We start from the raw sequence: 26,160 nt of genomic DNA on the forward strand, positions 1-26,160 counted from the left end.
TCAGTAAAATACTACTTTTCAATGGATCTTGGTGTACGGATTCCTTTTTTAGTTTTTTCATGTTTTGTAAACTGAATCTACGCACCCAGAAAATACTTTTCATGTACAAATTGGCACTGGACTTTTTCATATTTTTTGTCAGTTAGATGCTGTCAATACATTAATAATGTAAATATATGTCTGCTAACAACACTTAACATACAAATACCTGTGAATACTAATGTCATATTATAAACACATCCGCACTCATACACGCATCACCAATTAGCGCGTGTTAATTAATGGACATGAATTATGTATGTTTTAATATTCCTGTTTCTCAAACAGTAGAGCATGTTGCTAACAATGCCATGGACATGGGTTTAATTAAAGGCATGATAACTGATAAAATATAGAATAAGTGTAAGTTTGGATAAAAGCATGTTTGTATGTGCATTAAGAGAAGAATAATTCAGTGGTTCAGAGAGGCCAAGTAGGAAATATATTTCTTGGTCTTGTTAGAAGATGTTAATCGTTGCTTTTAAGTGCCCCATTACCCCAGCAAATGCCCTCATTCATGCCAGCTGAGGTTCTTTTCCACAGCCGTCAGTGAACCCTCTCTGGGGTCATAAAGAGTTAAGTTTAGAGCTTACAGCACTGCTGAGATGCCATGATCTGCTGCAGCCGCGTGTTGAACACCAATAATTTCCACCCCCTGTTGCACTCCTCACTATCATATTAAAGAAAGATAATATAACATAATTGTTTTTACTAATATGCATATGTATAGGCTACAAACAAAGAATGAGTTACTCCCCTTAAGACCACCAGCCAAGCCATAGAAGTGTCATGATAGCCCCTTTAGCAGAAACTAACACAGGAACAGAGTGGCAATTATATTGTAATTGAGATACACCGACAACGAAGCCATTATGAGGGTCATGTGAGTCTTAACGCTCAAACATTATCTTTCTCTCCATCAAATTTCTTTAATCATCTATAATTTGATGAGCGCTTTCCACCAACTCCACCTTGCACCTTTTTTAGCATAATTTTGTTTCCGATTGCATTGAAATAGAGCAGCTTCCACTTCACCATTTGCCATAAAACAAAGCAAAAAAAGAGAAAAATAATTGTGGATGTTGGGGGTGCAGGGCTTTGTGAGCGAGATATGCAAGTTGAGGCTTTCAGCATCACAATGAAGACTCGCGCTTTTGTGATGGGCAATGCTTTCTATTATATTCAAAGTGCGGTAAATACATGCGGGATACAGGAGCAAACAAATCAGTGATGAGGACCCTTCCCTGTAGCCTCGTTTTGTCCACCATTACTCCCAACTTGAGGATAAAGAAAGATGGAAAAAGAGAATGGAGAATGAGATGAGGAACAAAAAGAGATGAAGCCATTGCCATTGAAATCTTTATTCTCATTATGACAGCGGTGCTGGTGCGCTATACATACTCTTCATTTTAATGCTGCCCCACACTGAGCCACTAATCTTCCTCTTTCTGTTTATTTATCTAGGGAGGGGGAAATAAAAACATTGCAGAACTGGAAATTTAATCACTGCTGTTGTTGGTGTCATAATATAAATGTCTGATAATCTAATTCTATTTATAAGAAAGACAGTGATAAATCACTGCTCTTTTTTTAAACTGATATCATTGAACGGGCGAGGTGTGCTGTTCAGCTTATAGCAAACCACAAAACAGAGCATGTGAAAGAGCACAATTTGGAGCCTTTGTCCATGTTTTAAAAGAAGATTTGGTAAATTGTAAGCCTTCAAATTATTAAACAGCAGTGTAAATGAATTTTTGTGTATTTCTGCACCTTTGTTGGCACCAAATAGAACTGACATCGCCTTAAAAGCAATTGTGAACATTCATACCTTATCAACTGTTGCCAGCCAGCATTTTATTTTATTAACAGCAGTTTATTGTCATAGATCAGTGTTATTTTAGTATCATAATGAGAGACTATTATAGGGTTTTTTATATATATATATATATATAGAAGAAGTTTTTAATGTCTATATATTTTTTATTTCAGTTTTAGTTCTACATATTTTAGTATTTATTTATTTATTTAAGTTTATTTGAATAGGGACAATTATGTTACATAAGCTCATGCTACATAATACGACATTTTAGCCGAAGCTAATTCTCAGTGTTAGTCCCTAGTGGGCCTTTACATAAAATTAAACAATACATAGTTAAAATAAACATAATAATACAGTATAACACAATATAAACGCAGCGTACAGTCAGTGGTCACATTTCTGACCTCTGATTAAAGAGTCTTTAAGTTTGTGTTTGAAAAGGACCCAGTTTGACTCTCCTTTCAGTTCAGTGGTTAAACAATTCCAGGCTTTAGTGCCTTGTACAGAGAAAGCTGATTGTCCAAATGAAGTATTACATTTCGGGATCTGACAGTTCCCGTTCTGAGCTCCTCTAGTCCTTGAACCCACAGTACAGTTACACTAAATGAAAATGAGAAATGTTGCTTTGGCAGCTAGCAGAAATAAAATGTAAAAAATTTGTTTTTTTTGTAATATTTTGCTTCAAGTAATAAAAATGTTCTTATATGGTTTTAGTTAACTATAATAACCCTGTCGTGGAATCATTAAGAACAGTTCTGTTGTTATGATTTGAAATCACCAGCGAATGTGGCTGCACTTTTTATCCATTGATTGTGAGAAGCCGTTTTAGTTGTGCAACTGCATAATCTAACTTTTTTTAATGAAAAATATCAGATTAAACTTTTTTGCAATCTACAGAAACCAATGTTTCTGTGTCGGGCTGGTATGTTCAAATAGAGCATTTTTTTTAAAGCGTGCTTGTAAAAATTAACCAAACCATATTTTTGCATGTTTTTCTGCATATTAAGCTGGGTTAGGAGAAAGTATTTAAATCAACAAAATTACACACTTTATTTAAATTTCATTGAGTTACTGTTGCAGATGAAAAATCATATTCCTTTTTCTTCCAGCCGTAAAAATAAATGATTGATGTTTTAATATAGCTGTACAGTCAAACAATGTATTGTTTTAACATTTTCACAATCTGACTCATGTGTTCTGTCCTCCTACAGACGTTCTTCGTATTCTGCCCTTTGGCCTCTTGTCTCCTTGTTTTTGATCACTTTGTTTTCCCTCCTCCTGTCCTCCTTTCTGCTGTCTTTCCCGACCAACTTCTCTCTTCAAAAGCATTTACCCATCCGTGATAGCAAGTCAACCGCTGTAGCATCATACGCACAGTCATGCGCACATGTACGCTCTGTTGTTAATGTATTCTGTTTAAAACCCATTCACCCCCTCAACACACTTCTACACTCTGTCCCTCTCTGGGCGTACTTTAAATAAACCTTTGATGTCTAATCTAATGTTCTAGATATGTATGAGGCTGAGACGATCAACTACTACAGTACTGACAGAGAGGAGTGCTATTGCACAACGCATTATTGAAGTATCAAGCGAATACAATGGAAGTAAAGGGAAATGAGCCTGCAATGTCTTTCACTGACCTGATTTTAGATAATCCACCTACTTAAAACTCTGAATCGTCACCCCTTGGTCCTATATTTGGCTGCTTTGTAACGATGTGCCTTAGGTTAGAGTATGGGAGATGACGCTAATAGCTAAACTGTTAGCGCTGTGAGTTTTTGTGTTGGTGTGACAGGCGGCAATGACAGTTTACAGCGAGAGGAAGCAGCCAAACTCTCCAGATGGGCAATTTTCAGTGACTTTGGCCCACTGATTCACTTTCCTCTGTGTCGCCACTTCTGACTTCCAGTCAATGTGTTTTTCTTCAGTGAGGTAGCACTGTGCTATTTTGCAAATGAGCTGCAGAGGCGAGCATTTCATAATATAGGCCTATCTCCTGAGGGGACAAACATCAGAATCTGTATTAAAACAAATTAATGAGTTAAGTACCCTTTGCGATAGTGTGGGAAATTTTTCAGCCCGATGGTTAATTTCAGTCTGTGGGCACAAAGAGGATAAATGACATTGAGAGTTTTCGCAACATGGCCACCATAATCTTCATTTCAATCATCAGATCTCGCTTCGCAAGGGAGCGGATTTTACTGCTGAATATTTTACACTTGCCTTTCATTTTCCCGCTCTGGTGCTTTCTTGCAGCTTCTCTGGTCTTCGATCTCTGAAGCAGAGGACTTCTCCCTTCATTACATTCTTCTAACATGTGACTTTTACTGTAAAGTTTAAATTTGAAGAACTGAAGTTGGCTGCCTTTTATATTTAATGTTACTTTTTTCTAATCAATGATTTTATTCATAAATATATCAGATTAAAATGTTCATTAAAATCTGAGTGCAGTTGAGGAAATTTGCTGCACAAACCGAATTTGGCAGCCTGTTTGATTGACATTTGTACTATGATGAGGGCAGGACACATTAGGACTGGGTAAAAATATACATTTTCCAGTTAATCACATCTTGCTTTGAACAGACAAAACGTCCATGTACTGCGAAATAATGGCCATAAAACATGGTCTTTCTATTAAGTTGTTTTGAATGGCTGCATGCAATAGTATAAGGGTCGATTGTAATCCGATTAATGAACAAATTACTCTTCTTTTACTGGTTCTTTGTAGTGAATCAAAAACATATAATATGAGCTATAGCAGTATTGTAGAATATAGACCCTATATTAGTTCAGTCATGAAGGGTGCAGGCTGATAGGTCCTTTACATGCAATCTACAAGCAATCACATCATTAACACTGTAAAAAATGATCGTAATTTTAACAGCAAAAGACTGTAAAAATGCTACAGTGAAAAACTGTTAATTGGTTAACAGAACGTTTCCGTACTATATACGGTAAATAACTGTGATAGATCTAATGGTACATTTAATTTTACAGTTTTTGAAAGTGAAAAAGAACAACTCATTGTATAATTTACAGTGAAAAACCGTAAATTGTCATTCCCACAATTCCCTGTGTGACACTTCACATTTGATGTATTTTTGTTGAAATAACTATGTTTCTTCATAGTTTTCTTAGCTTTTTTCTAATCAGTTATGTACATTAGGGTTTTATGTTACATTTAATGTTGTTAAATTAATGTTTATTGCAATTTTTAATTTCATGTGTGTTACCGTGATGGTGTTTAATGTTTGTGTGAATGACACTGTGCAGCTTCTATATATTAGTATTAACTTTCTTGTGGAAGAGCTGCTTGTGATGAGTTTTGATTGATCATGTGACTCTCATCTCTGCTGTGATTGGTGGTTATCAGTGTATTGCAATTGTACAAAGCAGATAGGACGGTAAATTCACATTATATCAGATAATAAAATACGGTTTATTACTGTAAATTTTAAGTTAAGTCTGTAAAACCAATAACGTTGCTACCGTAATTTTGACGGTAAAGTTCTGGCAACCACAGCTGCCGTTTTTTTACCGTAAAAATCACGGTTTAATTTTTTACAGTGCACATGATACAAGCTGATTGGACTCAGCTGATCCTGCAGCCAATGAGATTGCTTGCTCAACATTTAAATACTGTGGTCAGGCCTGTCTCAAGGGGTGTATCATCACTCTCTCACTGAATCATCTGAAGTGTTTTCTCAGTGAGTAAAACAAACAGACAGTATCGAGATAGCATCTAGCACTGTTTTTCAGGAGTTTTCAGAAACATCTAGAGATAGAGTAGGCTACACTCGTCCGGCAGTACCGTTGCTCTCACTGATGGTCCGAAAGGTGCCTAATAGTTAGGCTATGCTTTTGTAACTTATTAGTGATAAATAAAAACCCTTTGTGCGTACTGTCATGCCGTCCATGCTTTCTCCATCCATGCTATAAATGCACATCATTGAATGAGCACAGACTTTACATGAACTTCTCAGGTAATATCTATGGTTTGTCCCATTTCAGAGGTGGCCAAAATCAGAATTTAAAATGGACTAAATAAAGCTCTCTTTATGAACTTGATGTATATTTTTAACAAGCAAATAATACAGCATCACGATACACAGTCTTACTTTTAGCTATGAATTTTAACTATGATAGTATTTTCGAAGGACAAAAATGAACTCTTGTGAGTCTATTTTGTAATGAATCATAAAAAAAAAAACAAGTGTTCATGAGTAATAGATTTATAACAATTTATACATTAATTAAACAAGAAATAAAGTTAAAGTTTACTTAATTTGCTATCCACAGAGGATATTGTGTTTAGTATTATATATGTGAAAATAAATATAAATAAATAGCAAATGAACTGCGTATAAAATTGTGTAATGTACCAACTTAGAAGGTTCCTTGCATAATACAACATTAGCTGAGAAATTTCTTTCATATATTAGCAAAATGAAATCAGATGAATCAGAACTGAATCTAATGGAATCAGAATCAAGAGCTTGTGAATTTGAATCGAATCCGGAAATCTGTAATGACACTCATCCCAAGGACACAGTTATACACGTTCCCTGTTATCGTTAATTTTAGGACATATCTCCAGTTTTCCTGCTTGGCACATTTCCAGAAGGCCAGCGAGATTTTCATTTGAAGTTTGGTCCCTTTGGAAGTCCCTTAATATTTCATACGTTTATTCCAGCCACTAACTAATTACCCCAGTACAGTGTCAAGCCCTACAGTACAGAGCGAGAGATGAAACTGTGCTTTTGAATGACTGAAGGGGGGATGGAGGAACACATCACCGTTAGTTTAGCTGGAGAGCTGTTGTGGCGTGCACAAGATCAGCAGTTTGCTTTTGAAAGACATCACAAATGTCGATACTCTCTTGTGTAAACTTTAGTAGTGTAGATTTTTCTACACTATTCCACATAAGCATTTCTACATCATTCCGATTTGTATAGATACTTCAAGAGTCTATGCAGTTACAAGTGTTCATAAACCTTAAATGATTAAAACATTCAAGGCAATAGTTTGCATGTCTTGTTCTGAGTTTATTTACATTTCTTTAGTGTTTTAAAGTTCTCATGATGTAAAATCTGCCATAAATGACCATACAAGAAACTGTAAGAAAATGAATCTTGCATAAAAGACAATACATTTCTAAACATGCCAGCAAAATCAACAACAGTAGTGAAAATAAAACTGACAAATGGTCAGTACAACCATATTAATTATGTATGTCCCAGTGCATGCTGGGAAGAGGGTGCATGGGACTGAACTACAAAGCATTATTTAGATTAGGGATATTTGACCTAACAAAAAAAAAAAGAAAATCAGCATTTAATCATTTTTATTATTTAATTTGATAGTTGTTCGAAGTAAACTGAAAAAAAGCCTAGTATACCATTGGTTATGTTTCATGGTTATTTCATGCATTTTTTACTTGATCTATGAATTATTTTTGCAGTGTACATGTTTTTTTTAGTTCATTGTCGCGAAGACACTTGAAGGCAAAGCATTTAAAACAACAAGCATTGCACTGATGCTGAACTGTTTTCTCTTGGTATCTTCCACCTAAATCATTTCAGCTCGCTCTCTCTCTCTCTCTCTCTCTCTCTCTCTCTCTCTCTCTCTCTCTCTCTCTCTCTCTCTCTCTCTCTCTCTCTCTCTCTCTCTCTCTCTCTTCATCCTTCACTTTTAAACTTCTACTTTGTTCCCTTATCCCCGCTGTCTTCTCTATTTCACTCGCTTGTTCGTGTTCTTGCTCTTTCTCTCTCTTTTTCCCTCTGATTCTCCCAGGAGCCCAACTGACCTAATTCTCCTTCGAAGACATGGCTGCACTCGCATGGGCGCGCACGGCTGTTTCTCACACTTGCATCTTTCATATCCCAGATTCACCTCACCTTGTGAAAAAACAATATTTTTTTATTTCATCAGCTGCAGTAGGTCCATGCAATGTCCTCATTAAACTACCACAGAGCCATTTTTTCCATTCACAGCAACTTTAGCAAGGTGTTAGCAGTATAAAACTTTGTTTCTGGTGTGAGCTTATACTTCCTCAGTGGACCCATTACTTATGTTTGTTGCCAAGTTCTTCATTAGCTTGAAGACCCTTCTGATAGGGAGGTCTGATTAATGAAGATTAAAGTTCTAATTTGGTGGGTGACTCACAAACCAAAAGGGGTCACAAATCTGTTAGTTGGTTAGAAAAATAGTTCGGCTCCCCCAACCCCCCTCCCCTCGTATCTGTTGTTATTGATGTCAAACCCATGTGTCCAGTCAAACTCAAATTCACTTTTCACTTGGTAGAATCAGTGATCGGCAGCAGTGCTATTTCTTAGTACTGTATCATATGTTTTTTAAAGTCACCATGAAATCAAATTTTTTTTACAGAATTTTGCAGTGCTTATTATAGGCTAAGTGATTTATCTATGCACATCATTATTTTTAAAAATTCATGTGCCCTCGTAATCTAACCTCCCCTTCCCCTCAAAACGACATCTGTTGTCTTCATGACGTGTGTCTCGGCGGAGGGTGGGGCTATGTATCCTCCACAACTGACTGCAAACTGGCATTCAGATCTGACACCATTTAGTTAGCAACGCCCAACTTCCTACGATCCAATCAATTCCCGAAGGAATCAAATCCCTTCTTACATTTTTCTCATTCCAAGGCTGCGTTTAACTCCACTTTTAGACATACACTCACAAACTTCTTTAAGCACTTCCCCTTGGGGGAATCCCTGCCGCTATTTTGAAATGTGTTCAGCTTCATCAAGTAGGAAAGGGAAGTTTATTTAGACAGACCCTTGACCCCTCGCATAAAGAGAGGCCTATTGAATGGCTCGTAAAACAAACTCACAAGGACAAAAAACTGTAAATAATAAATCAGCTCCATATCGGATTCCAATTGATCAAGGGCTTAGTGAGACCCGAAGCCATTTCACATGGATATACCGTTTATATACTGTCTATGGGATATACATAACAATAGGGAAGAAAAGATTATCGTAACTTCCATTTCATGCTGACTTGAAATCATGGAGCTTTTCAGTAGCTAAGCTATTTTATTTCATAAGTATCATGGGGGTGTTATTAAACTTTAATGCAGGGGTGTCAAACTCAGTTCCTGGAGGGCCACAGCCCTGCAGAGTTTAGCTTCAACCCTAATTAAACACACCTGATCCAGCTAATCAAGGTCTTCACGATTACTAGAAACTTCCAGGCAGGTGTTTTTGGAGCTGGTTGGAGCTAAACTCTGCAGGACAGTGGCCCTCCAGGAACTGAGTTTGACACCCCTGCTCTAAGTCATGTTTTTCTTAGAAATATTTCAGCAATAAAGTGTTCTCTTTATGGTTGTTCAGAATTAGAACAAGCGATGTCCGATTCGGGAATGGATGACTGTTTTGAATCTGTTCTATTTAATAAATCGGTCGATCCTTTTGAATCATTGAAGTTATCCACTCACTCAACTGAATCAGTTGGGCGGTTCCTCCAACTGCACAGAGATCGCCTCTCGCAGCCCCGGTAACAACTTGCGCTCTAACATCTAGCTAAAACATGACTTAGAGCAGGGGTGTCAAACTCAGTTCCTGGAGGGCCACTGTCCTGCAGAGATTAGCTCCAACCAGCTCCAAAAACACCTGCCTGGAAGTTTCTAGTAATCGTGAAGACCTTGATTAGCTGGATCAGGTGTGTTTAATTAGGATTGAAGCTAAACTCTGCAGGGTTGTGGTTTGAGGGTAACAGCTCACCCTCCCCATGTCTATTGAGTCACCATGGGCGCACCTTGCCATACCGAGTTGTATGAGATTAAATAAGCAAAATAGGTATTAAAATGTTACCATCTAGCTCGAAGATAAAGTACATTTACGAACACGCACTCAGGTGAGGTAACAACAGGTTTACTGATAAATAGTTAATGCACTCCATTAATATATAGATCTGAAGCACAAAATACATTTTATAGAAGTTTAGAGGGAGAAGCATTGCGCATTATAAATGATGTGCTTGTTTGTAGCTTGGAGATGGTAACATTATTCATACTCTCTTACTATTCTATAGTATGCTGTACACCAGTCTTGACAGTATGCGACCATGAAGTCCACATTATTACTTTATCCCATCAACAATCAGTAATGCACTTTTTACTTCTCTTTTAGAGATGTTATGTTCATTTTATTCTTTGTACATATATAGTAGTTTGTAGCTTAGCCAGCAAAACTTTTTGAGTAGCTTGCCCAACACTGTGTTTGTGTGTGGTTTTTGGTACTGTGTTGATGTCTAATGTAAAACTATGATCTTGGATCTATATGACCTTGAATCTATGATCTATATAGCATGTTCAGAAGTCTCACTTCTATAGCAAGCAAGCCTGAGGCTCATACAGCTATACAGCTGCTGGTTTAGATCATTCTAACTATATGGCATCATTATGGCTGACATATAATGAATGAGGCATTTACAGTATTTGACCTGTATTGGCCTTATTTCTACAATTCTGTTTGTGCATCATATAATTTAGCATTTTTGTGATTGTTACAAACGATGAATGACATAACAATTTTTTAATTGGCTGTGTGCATAACAGATGCTCTCCTATTCTGTTGCCAAATTTGACTTGTATAATAACATTCAACACAATGCCTTTGTTCAATGCTGTTTAAAATCTGAAAAAAATCCTAGGTTGTGTCCTTTATTCGCTTTTTCTTTTTATGTGTGTTCTTTCCACATTTGAAAACAGAGGCTGAGCATGAAAAGGGGGAGCTGGGTAAATGAACAATAGTATAAAGGATCAAAGCTTCATTAGAATAGAGAGATATAGCGTGGAGACAAACTGTTTAGAGGACAATCGCCAATTGGGGTTTGAGGCGAAAAGAATATACCACAGCTTCTGTAATGGTTAATTTTACATGAAAATAATAAAGTAGTAGTGCAGAGTGGAGTAGCTGAGGCATTTTTCAAACAGAACCTTGAACAGTCTGCAGTGTTAGTTTAGCATCACAGCTGGTGAAAGAAAGTGCCAGAAGGATGTGTGTGTGTGTGTGTGTGTGTGAGAGAGAGAGAGAGAGAGAGAGAGAGAGAGAGAGAGAGAGAGAGAGAGTGGCAATGCATGTGAATGTCTAGGTGAGCTGAGTGTTGTGATTTTACTTGCACATATGCAATTATCGATCAGTCAACCTCAACATTATATACCAGAGAAGGTTTTTATAAATCTCAGATACAAATCAATAATTATTACACCATAAAGTCTTCCTATTCACCACTAAATTTATCAGCTGACAGGCCCATTTAATGACCATAGTAAACCAAGAGAATCTGAACCAAAAATACTGACACATTAGAAAGCAGAGTCATATTATTAAGCTTTAACAAAACTTTAAAGTATTTATTTTATAATTTTGAATGTGATAGTTATATGAATCACGTGCAATTAATTATATAAAAAACAACCAGATGAAAAAAAAATTCATGCTCCCTGACCTGTAAGCAAATGTAGCATTTTTCTTCCATCTGAAGTAGCACCTTACTGTTTTTGTGGGTCTTCAAGCTGTTCCTTGCTGTAGGGTTGCACATGCGGCCTTGCATAACATTAGAAACGAGTAGGTGAGGTTTATTTTTAAAGGAATGATCTGGGTTCAGATTTATCGACAGCATTTGTGGCACTTGGTCGATTACAACAGACAATTTTTACTCATCCCTCAGCTTGTAAAACGGGTCTAAATTATTTTCTGTGGTAATTGACAGTATGTCACCAATGTTTCCGAAAAAGCTTGATTTGTACTGAACCAGAAACTTTCATTTTAACAAGGTGCCTGATCGCATCAGTCTAACTTTTACAGTTTGACACATTTCAGTGCGGTTTGTTTTGTGAACCTGTTGCAGTTAATAGTAAAGGCTGTTATTGACTATAACAACTATATTAGACCTGACAGCAAACCCACAACCCGTAAGGATTGTTACTCATGTCACACTTAAAAAGGGCATTCACATATAAGACAGAGAAGCAAAACAATGTCCCATTAAAATGAATATTTTGGGTAAAGAGATTAAGCACTTATCCTTTAGTTTATAATAAACAAAGAAAATGTGTTTCCGTCACTGCAGTTACAATCAGTGTTATGTATTATTAATATACTGTTGTTGTAGTATTTATTAATATTTAGCTTTTATTTTTATGTTCAGTTTTCATTTTTGTTTAAGTTTTAGTAATTCTGTTGTGTGATTTTATCATTTTTATAATAAAAAAATTCTCAAATGTTTCGAGTTGCCGAGACAACATTTCACATTTTTGTTTATATTTAATTTTAAATTTACGATTACCATCTAATATTTAGATTGTATTTTATTTCAGCTCTATTTCAGTTACTGAAAATTATTTTTAATAGTTTTAATAGTTTGCACCATGGAAGATTTTTTTGAGTAAAATGTTACAAAATGCCCATACTGACGATAATATAAAGAATTAAGAATAAAATGTTGAAAACAACTACCATGAAAAGTATCTTGCAATAGAGTTGGTGATAAAGAGACCAGTTTCGTATTCGGGCGATACCATTTAGTCTGGTGCTGTGATAGACTTCCCAAAGTGCATTATTATAAACATGTTTTTTGTTTGTTTGTTTCCAACTGAGGGACAAAATAAAATGTCAAACTACTATGTTTTTGGTTTTGAAAACCTTAACATTATAAGTGAACATAAGGGGAAAACATACAATGATTTTAAATAATATATGACTCCATTTCACTCATCATACTGAAAGTTTGGATATAGTGACTGTGGGTGGTTTTCATTTCTAAGACACACAAACCCCCTTCTTACAAACATAATCATTAGATGTTCAAATTGTCAGTGACCATGTGTCTGTATAAGTGCCTGAATGTGTGTGTGTGTGTGTATATTCAGCTGAAGAAGACAGTGCATCTCAGACCAAAACACTGAGCAACCCAAATGTTTGTTCATAATGCTGAATTAAAGTCCGAGTTAGTCAGTAAGCAAGAGTATCTTTGCTCATTACGGCAATAAACGTGAGTTACTGCATTTCCTTTCAACGATAATCCACTCAATGCTAATGCATAATTCATAAAAAATAGCAAGCGAACACATAATAACCCTCTCAAGTCTCTATCACAACCTGTTTTTGTTCCTTATTCCAAATGTAAATCTGCTAATCAATCATCAAACAAGAACGAGACATTACGTTTTATTACTCCTCTATCCTTCCTGTTTTTGTATCTCAGTTTTAGCCGTTCCTCACTCGCCAAATTGATTTTTGCTTCAGTCAATTGCTGCTTTTATCCGTAGGTGTCCATTGACCAGAGGTGACACACACCAGCTCCTGTTTTAGCTCCACTCTCTTCCCTCTGGGAGATAGACAGTATCTATAGCTGAAGAACGGCCTGTAGGGAGACAGAGAAAGGTAATGATGCGGATGTCTTGTATGTGGCCCTGGCTGTGCGAGACCCCAGGGACCTCATTTAGATTATGCTAGGACACAGGCATCTGTGTTAAAAAAGCAGCAGAATTGCTGAAAGAAGGGTCTCATGAAGGGCCCTTTTAACACAGCTGCCAGCATGCTTTAAAAACCCGTTATACAGAAAACCGGAGCAATAGTCACATCTCCTGCTGTACCAGGCCGGCGAGAAGCCTGGCTTCTTCTAGCTTTAAATGGCTTTGGTTATGTTTGATTTCCGCTAATGGCTTTAATGTAGCTTAAAAAATATATTTTTTGTCGCAAAGAACCAGGACCCATTCACAGCTCTGTGTTTCTGCCGCAAAGCAAATGGCACGGGCATCATTTCATCGAAATCCATTTACAAGGCTTCATTTGCATTTGTTTTGGAGCTTGGTTTTAAAATATGTCCATAATTCTGACAAAAAATAAATAAATACACCCGCTGTTCCTCTCTCAGACTGATGTTGTAAATTTACATGGGCGCACTGAGCAAAGTTTGCTTATTAAAAAGGCGGGTGTAAATAATTTTCTGCTCTGTTGTTGCTTGCAGACAGTTCGGTGATGAGGGAACTATGAACGATGTGGAGATCGCTGATTGTAATTGGGAGAAGAGTTCGCTCATGCAGCGAGCAGGCAAACGGCTTAAAACGTAAATGTAACATTTGCATTGGCTTCTCAGACCCTGAAGAGTGTACAGCGAGCAGCAGGAGTGCCTCATTATGTAGTAGCAAAACCACAATGAAATCAATTTGTGTCATCATTGGTAATGATTCCACTTAATATTAAAGACAATAGGAGCAGATTGAAGTCTCAGACAGAAAGATGAATGAATGCTTTGATGGCTTCTGTCTTTCTAATGAATAAAATCTGTCCACCCACAGTCTTGTTGTACCTGTGGTCTTTTAACACAATGAGTTCCTCTCCTCTGCCTACACACGCCTCAAAATACCATTATGGATACTTTAACATTCCTTATGAATCATTGAACCGATTTTTAGAGTATTTTTAGAGTTTTCATATTATTTTTCATTCCCTTCCCACTGGAGTAAGATGAACACATCAGTGGCATGTAGTGAATTTTGTTCTATGCTATCAACAAGAAAACAATATTATAACAATAATTTTTGTATTACATAGTATTTATTAAAATAGTATGTTCCTTTAGCTTAAATAGTAAGACATTATAACAATGCCAAGGTCATGGATTTGATTCCCAGGGAACATTATGATCTAGTAAAATGTATATCTTGAATGCAAGTGCCTTAAACCCGGGCGCTGTAACAAGGAGGCTAAAGACTGCAGCCGCTAGCGTCAGTCGCTAGCGCACCTCTTGAGGCACAGAATTTTTTTCCCCAAACCCATTCAGCGGAAATCCCGCACTGCCGCCGATTCTAAAGATTTCATTGGTCATGTCAATCACTGTACTGATTGCCTACACCAAACACTGATCCCTAAACATACCCGTCACTGTAACCTTAACCAATGAAATTAGCTGCAGGGCGGGATTTCCTCTGAACTGGTTTGGGGGGAAACATCACGCTCTTGAGGACAGGGGAGTGAGGTTTACCTGCACAGCTCTTAGCTGGTCTCCGTTACACCCACCCCCCTAAACCTAACTCCCATCCGGGTCACGGCACCAATGTAGCCCCTCAGGTCCTACTCGCCCTGCTCTGTGCGGGCCTCAAACCCGGGTCTCCGGTGTGGGAGGGGGGCGCGCTAACAAGGAGGCTAAAGACCGTAGCCTCTAGTGATCCTCTTGAGGCTTGGGGAGTAAGGTTTAACTTCACATCTCTTCCTAGCTGGCCTCCGTTACACTCACCCCCCTTAACCTCACTCCCATCCGGGTCTCGGCACCAATGAAACCCCTCAGGTCCTACTCGTCCTGCTCTGTGCGGGCCTCAAACCCGGGTCTCCGGTGTGGGAGGGGGGCGCTGTAACAAGGAGGCTAAAGACTGCCGCCGCTAATGTCAGTTGCTAGAGCGCCTCTTGAGATCAAGGGAGTGAGGTTTACCTGCACAGCTCTTACTAGCTGGCCTCCGATACATATACAATGAAAGTTAGTGTAGATCAGTGTTTGTTTTTTTACACCATTGTCTTTCATTGTATAGACAGCTGAAACATTTCTCAAATTATCTTCTTTTTTTTTTTTTTTTTTTACAGACGACAGGTTTGGAACGACATGAGAGTGAGTAAATTATGGCAACATTTTCATTTTTGGATGAACTACCCCTGTTTTTGACAGTGTAATAAGCTAATCGCAGTGATGTGGAGGCACTGCCTCCTTTCATGTGACTTTTCACCATGCTTTAGGACATTTAGTCTTCTCCTTCATCTTGTGCTGTTGATTATTTTCTCATCCAAATCTTACCCCCGGTAAACATTTGTGTATGTCACAGGTGGTCTATTCTCTCCCAGTTCTTTTCAAACTCTCCTTCCTGTTTATGCTCCCTGTGTCTTCACCTATGTGCACTTAAGCTCAGGGATCAGGCAATCATTCTAGTCATGTACATCATGCATGACCTACAGAAACAGGCAAATCAACATCCATGTCTTCAGCATCAGTCCTGGTCAATTCGTAGCATTCCACCTGAAGGGTAACAGATTGATTTAATCCAGGCCTTCACTGCCCTTCCTGTATGGAAGCTGTCCTTTTGCATCAGCTCCAGATTTCTGAGCCTCCCTCCTGAGGAGCAGACAGTTTGGATGAGCATCTTGTGTTTGAATGAGAGCCTTTCCCTCCTCCCTCCTCTTATCTGTGGAGCATCCAGCTGCTCCAAGCAGCAGCCCAGCTGGACTCACTCAGTCTGGGTGGGGTTAACACTGCCCCGTTTACATTCATGCCAAAGTCAATTCCAAGAATTCAGCACTGAAGTCGGACATGTTATTGATTTTGGAGTCAGTCCAAACCATGGATGGGTAACGAATCCAAGGCTGTGTTTACACTTGGTATTAAAGTCTGTCTCGGGTGATCCGTTCACAGGTGGTCCGAGTCAGACCAAAAGAGGTCAGTGTGTTTCTGCATGTTGATATAGCAGAAAAAAGTCTAAAAAGTAAAAGTAGATTGACTGTAATAATTCAAAAATGTAATCTCACCACAAATGTGATGTTTTAAGTGTAAATTGGTTGACTAAATTAACTTGGGACATGAGTGTCAGTACATTATGATATCTTTTATATAGTCTTGTGTATGTTTTAGCAGGCAAACAAATTACATTTTGAAGAATACTCTGGTCACTCTTTTTCAGACAATTAAAATGAGTAAGGAAATGGAGCTTTCAAGCTTTAAAAGGACAAAAATATGATAAAAAGTGGTCTGTCTGTATATGGCTCATGAACTATATTCCTAATCTAAAGTCAAATGAAAGCTTTGTAAGACAATTAATATTCAGTAATATCAACGCTTTAATATCGTCAACTGCACTGACACTATCAGATGAGGAAAAAACATTAACTAAATAATGAATCTGCAGAGCTGCCTTACAACTACATTTTATTTGTTTCATAATTAATGGATTTGCCGACATTAACAATGTTATTTTCACAATCTGTTTTGTCTGAAGCTCTATATAAATAAATGTGACTTGACTTGTGTGAGGAACAGGCTGAAATGTAAGTCTTTACCATCAAATATCCACCCTAGTTCTCCTTGGCATGTTTATGAGAGAAGTAGCAATGTCCAATTTGTGAACTAATCATTTTTATGAGTCAGTGAATCATTTGATTCAGTTCACAAAAAGGCATAAAGGATGGGTAAATGAATTAGCATTTTTGAGTTGACCACTTGTGATCGAATCGGATGTCGGCACGAAATGGAAATTCACTGTATCTATTTTCTTAATGTATGTTATTGATCTTATTATGAATGATTCATCCATGCATGTTTCTTTTTTTTCTTTTTTTGACCTTACAGTTTTTATTGTAACTCATATATGTCTGACTTCTCCAATCATTTACTTCACTTAAACCCCGCCCCTGTCTTACAATCGACAAGCTTGCATTCAGATCTGCCTCCATCCACTCAACAACTGAAGAATTGAACCAAGTCACCTCCATACTTTTTTTTTCCCTTTTCGATAATTCGCTCGGATTTACGTCACAATACGGAAGTAAATATCTGACGCTATACTTTCATTACATCACAACTTTAATACTAAGTGTAAATGGGGTCCTGTTTATATTTCTCTTTAAAGGAAACTTCCAAAACTCTGTGATAAAATTGTTGATTTCACATGAAATGTAATTGTAACAATTAAAGAAGCTGAACAGAATATTTGCTTTACTAATTCGGATGAGCCTTTCACAATTTTTTTTTAACATCTGAGGCTTCATCCGAGGCTGAGTAGCGCTTAGTAGTGCCAAAATTCTGTTTCAGAACACCAAATGCATAATAAACCCAGCAGGATGATAATGATTATGGTGTTTGTCTGTGAGAGGTGGATGTGAAAGCAGGACTGCATGCTATAATTTAGCACCAGATTAAGCAAGGGGAAGAAGGGAGGACATCAAACTTCTACGCTCCATGCTGTGACTTTTGAACTTGTTGCTGTGCTGGATTGTGAGGAGGTGTGTGTGTGTGTGTGAGTTTGGGTTCAGATGTGTTTGGGGAACAGCACAGCTCCTCTCATCCATCCTGTGGGATTGGCTCTGGTGTTTAATGTGTGTGCCTCTGGAGATGAAGATTCATTGCTTTAATAAGAGCAATACAGACAGGAGAGAGAAGAGCGTACCATTACAGAGAAGTGTCTTGGGGAAGGCTGATGGTGAGGGTCTTATGGTCTTTAATGATGGAGGGAGAAATCTGTTGCAAGCTAGTCTTTGTAGAAGGCACCCCTCAAACCCTTTGTTGTTTCCTCGTCTTTTGTCTTGTATCTTTCTTGAACTCGGTCTCCAGGCTAGGGGAATGTTCGAATGCTAATTTTGGATTGTATGTAAGGGGTGGGCGTGTGCAAAAAATAGCCATTATGAATATGCATGGACCCTCAATTAAAACACACTACATTTTTGCCAGAACTGATCTGAGAAATCACAAGCTCTGAGACAGTAATCCTTCATCCCACCGCATCCCATAATGGTCATCTCTACAAGATCGCCTTTTTTCACACCGGAGAGAGGATGTGCGATTCCGTACATTTGCACGAATTCTGTAACACAGGGCACGTATTGAGTGTAACTAATGAGCGAGGACTGTCAAACGTGATCCATCCTTCCAGTGCAAGGTTCCCACCAAAACATGCGCATCACTACCCTAATGTAAGCATGTCACCTTGTGTATTTGCATCCAGCTCCGGAGGGAATCCAAGCTCGTTGTGAATATATCTTGTCAGCGCGTTCATACCATACGGAAAGAGTGTTAGAAAGTGCCTGTAGGAGGGAAGTAGCAACTCTGGCTCATAACTTCCTGCACTATTTATAAGTCATATTTATTCATATTAGCTATTTATTAGCTATTTGTTTGTTATAAAATTATCCAAATATGTTTTAAATACAATACTTTATTGACACACACACACACATATATATATATATATATTGTACACTCACTGGCCACTTTATTAGGTACACCTTGCTAGTACCGTGTTGGACCCCCTTTTGTTTTCCGAACTGCCTTCTTCGTGACATAGATTCAACAAAGTGCTGGAAACATTCCTTTGAGATTTTGGTTCATATTGACATATTAACATCACGCAATTGCTGCAGATTTGTCAGCTGCACATACATGATGCAAGTCTCCAGTTCCAGCACATCTCAGAGGCGCTCTATTGGATTGGGATCTGGCGACTGTGGAGGCCATTTGAGTGTAGCGACTCATTGACATGTTCAAGAAACCAGTTTGAGATGATTTGAGCTTTGTGACATGGCATGTTATCCTGCTGGAAATAGCCATCATTTACAAACCATTGACACAAGTAGGCAGGATGGATCCATGCTTTCATGTTGTTTAGGCAAAATTCTGACCCAGCCATCTTAAAGGAGAACTCCGGGCAATTTTAACATTGAGCTCATTTTTTTGTACATTTGGAGTGCTGTCAATACAGAGAACAACGACAAAAATCGGTGTTGCCTACACCGTGTTATCCTCTTTTTAAAATTTGCACCCTGTTGACTTAAATGGGGCAAGTTTTAAACCTGCTTTTAGCCTCTTAACATCCTTGATGTGTCATTACAAGTGCCCAGCCAATGTGAGTTATTCCTTCAGAGTGAACACTATGAATCTGACTGCAGTAGATGTGAAAGATATGAATAAAAATTAAGTTAATTCGGCCAGCGCACATACCTGTATGTATTTCCTGTTTTCGGTTGAAGTCCACAGTAGTCGATTGTCGAGTTCACGCGCGTGATCATAGGTAGCTAAGCAACAGTGGAGAACTCGACAATCGACTACTGTGGACTTCGACTGAAAACAGGATGTAAATACAGGTATGAGCGCTGGCCGAATTAACATCATTTTTATTCATATCTTTCACATCTACTGCAGTCAGATTGACCCGCGTTCACTCTGAAGGAATCACTCAACATGGCTGGGCACTTGTAATGACAAATCAAGGATGTTAAGAGGCTAAAAGCAGGTTTAAAACTTGCCCCATTTAAGTCAACAGGGTGCAAATTTTAAAAAGAGGATAACACGGTGTAGGCAACACCGATTTTTGTCGTTGTTCTCTGTACTGACAGCACTCCAAATTTACAAAAAAATGAGCTCAATGTTAAAATTGACCGGAGTTCTCCTTAAATGCCGCAGCAGAAATTGAGACTCATCAGACCAGGCAACGTTTTTCCAGGCTTCTATTTGTCCAGGTTTGCTGCAGCCCTTTATATTTCAGAAGCAACGCACTACCCTCTGTGCCACAGCTCTGAAATGAGTGTTGCATTTTTAAGATGACATGACATGTCAAGTTAAAAATAGTTAAACTTTTTAAAACATGTCTGTGTTCTGTTTCACTGTGCTGCGCCTCATCTAGTTAAATTTGAATGCAAGAAGACATCTTACGTAAAACCCCCTAAGAAACGTGTCTGATTGGGGTCAAGTGATCCCGAAACCAGCCGATTCAGGAAACTAGTCAATTTTAAAAAATCCCTACTTTTCATTTGCCTTTCCAAAGAAATCTGTCCATAGCAGTTCCTTATATTCTTTGTGAATCTTTCAAAAAATGTTTTTTTTACTGTTGCAACATGCACATGAAATATTGTCACAACATTATGTTCTCATCTTGACTACATCTTAATTTAGACACAAGCCCCATGACTATCTGGTGCTCTTGTAACATGTTTTTAGTGTTTCATATTTTATTTATTGAAATGCATAAATGTTCTAACAGGCGGCAGGCCTGTCACATACAAATCATTGTGGCACAATTTTATTTGAATTAAATGTTATGGAGTTGTTTGCGTGGTACCAGAAGGCAGGTAACAGAAATAGCTATGCAAATATAACAAACATGATATCTCAGAATTATGCGTAACAATGCCATGTTGACTTTGCTGTGGGATGAACAGCTGTCTAGCAAAAACTAGGAAGCGCCTCGATGATTTTAATGTCTTCACTTCCTTTTCTTAGCAGACAAAAACTCATGATTTAGATATTAAAAAAGATATCACAGTATTCCAGTTTGTCACTTCATATCAGATTCTCAGCATAAATTCAGCAAAGTCCTTCACAATGTTCCAGTTATGTAATATTTCACTTGTTCCCGATCTCTCCTACTGTATCCCGACCCCTCCCATGCATGGATCCATGTGAGGGATTAGGGATTAGGGGCAGGAGCTGGAGCTGGAGCTGGATTACACAGCTGACAGTCCAGTTCTCTCTCTTCTGATAAAGATGCTGTCACTCTCATCACGCTCTTCCACACTGATACCATCAGTCTTAAAGATCTACTGTTTCCCTGCACTGAGAAACATGTCCGCCCAACCATCTGTTGAATTATTTTCACTTGAGCTCTATATTTCTGATTTTGCAATTGTGTGATACATCAGAAACACCTTTTCACAAATGAGATTTTGAGTGATGACAATTATCTATTATCAACCAAAAACATGATGTCCTTGTTACTGCATGATTTTCTCCCTATTAAAAGTGTGTGTGTGTGTGTGTGTGTGTGTGTGTGTGTGGTCCTGGTAAACCCTACGTTATGATCCCCACAAAGATGGCAATATCCGATATCCTTGTCCTTGTGGAGACATTTTTGGTCCCCATGTGGAAAACTATAAATCATAAATAGTGTGTTGTTTTTTTTATGCAGAAAGTTTTCTGTGATGAGTAGGTTAGGGGATAGAATATACAGTTTGTACAGTATAAAAACTAGGGATGCACGATATATTGGCCACCATATCGGTATTGCCCGATATATGTTCATATATGTTATCATATATATATATACATATATATATATGATATATGTTATCGTTACTGACCCGATAAGAAAATTTGTCCGATATCTTAAAGCAGATAAATAATGGACTAATTCCTTCAGCTGAGACACTTCTGATGTGCACTGTTCGCCATGATGGTTTTGAAGTGCTTTAAATATGATTGGAAGTCTGTCAAATAGGTTACATAAAATTATAATGAGAACATTGTAATTGTGTGCTTGGTACATAGCTTTCAATAGTGAGACTTTTGTTTTTGTAATCAGGCCCTCAAAAATTATTTAAAAAATTTGGATTTAGATTTATGTGCCAATATATCGGTTATCGGCTTTTAAATATAAAGAATTATCAGTTAACAGTATCGGCCAAAATTTTCATATCGGTGCATCCCTAAAAAAAACATTATGTCTAAGGAATGTCCCCAACGTGTGTGTGTGTGTTATTTGGCAATTGTGTGTGATGTTGCTTTTTTAATAGGGAGATCAGTTCATTGTTAACTACAAATAGTATGGAAAATATAAGTTAACTGACTATATTATTAACTAAAAACTAACATTTGTTCCACTGAGTCACTGAGTAACAGCTTAATTTTGGCCAATTCTGCAATCCTCTGATTTATAACCCTGTCATCCATTGTTTGTTTGTTTGTTTATTTATTGATTTATTTATTCACTTGTATGTTTATTATAAAATATCAAACTAAATTTTTAGTTAGACCACCTTTAGAAACATTTTTCTGAGGGTTAAACATCTCCTTTTATTGACTCTTGTGGGAAGTGTCCATAATCAGTGGCCCTTATTCATCAAGCACAAACATGATGAAACGTTTTGTTTTGTTTTTAAACGCAAATTGTTACATTCCATTTAATGGGAAGAAATGGACTGTTTTACAAGAATGTGTATTGTTTTACACAGAAATTGTTCTGCTTGTGTTGAATAAATAATGTATAATATTTCCAGTTGATATTTTCCAGTTTATATAAAAAAAAAAAAAAAAAATCTCCTTTCAGTCATGTTGAAACCGCATTCATTAGCATTTCACAATTTCTGTGTAAAACCTGTCTTGGTGAGGCTAGTTTGTGAAGACACATGCTCCTCTAGAGTGAATGGCATTAGTTTTATTGAGATTGATAGCTGTATGTGTATGTGTACGCTTCTGGTTCTCCTCTGGACAGGTGGATGCTGTCATGCCATTTGGGTGCCTTGCTCTGCGAGATGGGCGGACATACAACAGCCTGTCAGACGTCACTGACAAATACGAGATTGGACAGGTCCTCAAGGCGTGAGTGTGCATAGATCTGCCATTGTAGCCTTAAGAAAGCCAATCCATCAATTACAGACATGTGGTCTCACTAAACATTAATTCAGAATGCTTTTCTCCCAATACATAGGTGTTTATCTCAGCAGTGTAGTTCTTAATATAACCGATTCACAAACATAAAATGCAGCAATCAGTATAATTTCTCTCTACAGGAAAGAATTTTGTGAGCTGTGCCTGGTGAAGGAACGGCAGACGGACAAGGTCTATGTGTGCAAGAAATTCCTCAAGAAAGATGGCAAGAAAGTGCGGAAGGCAGCCAAGAACGAGATCATGATCTTGAAAATGTACATGGTGACTCAAAACATCAACAGATGATGTAGGGTTTTGTGAGAGTGCTGATCTGAAAGGACAAAGAGAACATTTAAAGGGATAGTTCGCCCAGAAATCAAAATTCTACCCTTGTGTCATTTCAAACATCAAATTCATCTTTCATCTGTGGAGCACAATAATAAAAACATAGCTGTATGTTTTCATTTTTGGGCGCGCTACTCCTTTAAGGATTGTGGGGTGGAGAGAAAGATGGAGAGGGATTATTTCTGTCCTTTTTGAAGCATTATTTTACTCTTTTTATAACGTGAGATGAAGAAACTATTCAGCTTTTTGCTGTCATGTGTCATTGTGTCATTATTCCAGGCTCAAACACCCAAACATCTTGCAGCTGATTGATGCATTCGAGACCAGGAAAGAGTTCTTCATCGTACAAGAACTGTGAGTCTAACCTTGCGTTTGCCGTGATCAGTCACGATCCCTTCCCAGTGCCATTCAGTAGGCCAAGGACAAAATCCACAAATATCCACATCTAGCCAGAGCTAAAAATCTATTAAAACCCTGTCATCTGATTGTGCATGAAGGACTTTGACATGCTATTACAACTGTTAAGATTACAGTAATGAGTGTCTATAATAGAAAATACAGTTTCTGGACATTTTGCCATTTACCATTTCTGTTTTAATCTTAAAGATCCTATAGAATGATGTTAGCTTGATGGATTCCGGCTGCATATCTGGCATTCTGCAAATAAAATATTTGAAGTGTTTGAAAAAGTTCAAATGTAATTAGGGTGGCAATGGTGTGCCAGAGTTACCCTAGAAGTCAGATGTAGAATTACATTAGGTTAATATTATGTTTACTTTGGGGTATTTTGTTGAAATCACAACATTTTTAACAGTCTGAGAACATATTCTGAGATTTTACAGTTTTACATTTGTGCATTACTGTACGTATTGGCAAAATATTCCGATCCGGATCGAAATTTATGACGTTTAGTTTTTAATTTGATTTAAAATGTAAAATGTCAAATAAAACTGCACATTTTCTTAATGATTTAGCAAATTTGGGCAGGTCTTTATGTAATGGTTCATCAAAATCCTTCTAATATAGTGATATTTCACTATGTTTTGCAATTCTCTAATCGTTTTATGTTTGGTGACCAACCACAATAATGCATTTTGGTCCTTTGTGAGGCTCTGGATTAATCCTGAATTATACTGAATATACTGAAATAATCCTATAGTTGCCAAAAGTGATGTCAAGAGGGGATTTGTTTTTTTTAATGACCCTACAAGTTTGATTAAACCAACAAAATATGAGGATATATAATACTTTAAATATAAATATAACAATTTAAATATGAGGGAAGAACAAAACTAACTTAAGATATTTATCTGACAAAAATATTTGGCAAAAAAGGGTCAAACTAAAGCTACAGGTTTTATTTATATGCAACACACACAAAAAATGCTTAGAAAAACAAAACGCTCACAGAAAAAATGTATACTGACTATAACATATTTATTAATATTTCATTGATTCTCTCTTGTGTGTTCATCATTTCTTTGTATGACAACCTGACCAAAAATGTTGTCCGCACATTTTCACTGCGATGATTTCATCTGATCACAAATAAAACAATTTACTTGAAGCACAACTATGCAATAGTCAAATAATATTTGAATAAAGGGTAAAGAAGTCAGTTTTCCTAGAGGGGACATCACTTTTGGCCACTACTGTATATGTCAAATATAATTGTATATTTGAATATTCCAAATATATGCGTGTCAAACCATTACAGGGCTGTTGTTCTATCTGTGTCAGATTTATGTTTGCAGTACCTTGTTTCCAGCTGTCAGTCCACCTATCAGCTCAAGGTCCCAGTTAGTCAAAGGCCCTGGAGCACTGGTCCTATTGCCGTAGGGCATATACTCCATCCCTGACCAACCTTACTACCAATTAAATACAGTTTAAATTAGAATTACACACTGTACACACACATATCCGGATCTCCCTGCTTTTATCTTATGTTTTGACTGTGTTCATCACAGGGCCACAGGTGGAGATGTGTTTGATTGGATCTTAGACCAGGGGAACTACACAGAGAGAGATGCCTCCAATGTGATCCGTCAGGTCTTAGAAGCAGTGGCGTACCTTCACTCCCTCAACATCGTCCACAGGAACTTAAAGGTTGGCATGCAGTCATAATTTGATCATTTGTATTAATGGAAAGTCCATATATAGAATAGAATAAGGGAGTGCAAAACCATATGCACCATAAGCCGGTTGAATATCTGAACATGCGACTCAAAGGCTGTAACTTTAAACGTGTTAATGTGCATGTGTGTGCTGGGGATGTTTCTATTTGTGGAGTATTAAATGATAATCTTCAGTTATATTAATCAAATGCCTAGTCCTCTTTGACTCATAACACTGTACAACTGTAATATTGCAGGTGCTCCCTGTGGGTGTCATTAATGTTCAAAACAAATATGAAAGGAATAAACAGCATTGCCAGCTCCTGTGGTTCTAATGCTTCATCCTAAAGTCATTAAAGGTTATGATGCTGTTTGTCATGAGACAACATGTGTTTATAGTGCCCTCTAGTGCACGGCAGCAACACGCTGTGCAGGATATTAGCATCAGGCATTCTCTATTATGTGTATATATGCATCTCATTTGCTCTTGTCCGTAATGCATAATTCTGTGTTGCCTCCTGGGAGTTTTTAGATATAGCTTTGATGCGTTTCCTTTTAGGGTTTGTGCTTGAAATATCACAGACTGAGATTCATATAATATAAAGAGTAGGTCAGCGGTGGGTTTTCAGATTTATCTTTTAAAGACAGAACTCATTGTTCACATTGAGAGCGGGTGAAGGGCGTGTTCTGTCTGGTC

General features: G+C 37.6%; 1 protein-coding gene across 4 annotated transcripts in view; it reads left to right on the forward strand.

Moving 5' to 3' along the window:
- camkvl (CaM kinase-like vesicle-associated, like) overlaps nucleotides 1-26,160 on the forward strand; it is a 53,240-nt gene that overhangs the window by 20,538 nt on the left and 6,542 nt on the right. For 3 of the 4 annotated variants that reach the window (XM_079848797.1, XM_079848798.1, XM_079848796.1), the window contains 4 exons: nucleotides 22,850-22,956; nucleotides 23,148-23,279; nucleotides 23,629-23,703; nucleotides 25,317-25,455. In XM_079848797.1, coding sequence (XP_079704923.1) covers nucleotides 22,862-22,956; nucleotides 23,148-23,279; nucleotides 23,629-23,703; nucleotides 25,317-25,455 — 441 coding nt within the window. In that variant the 5' untranslated portion in view covers nucleotides 22,850-22,861. Of the gene's footprint in view, nucleotides 1-15,470; nucleotides 15,496-22,849; nucleotides 22,957-23,147; nucleotides 23,280-23,628; nucleotides 23,704-25,316; nucleotides 25,456-26,160 lie in introns of all 4 variants that reach the window. The other variant, XM_079848795.1, reaches the window with a different exon arrangement.

This window comes from Squalius cephalus (assembly GCF_949319135.1).
Source record: "Squalius cephalus genome assembly, chromosome: 18".
Classification (NCBI taxonomy): domain Eukaryota; kingdom Metazoa; phylum Chordata; class Actinopteri; order Cypriniformes; family Leuciscidae; genus Squalius; species Squalius cephalus.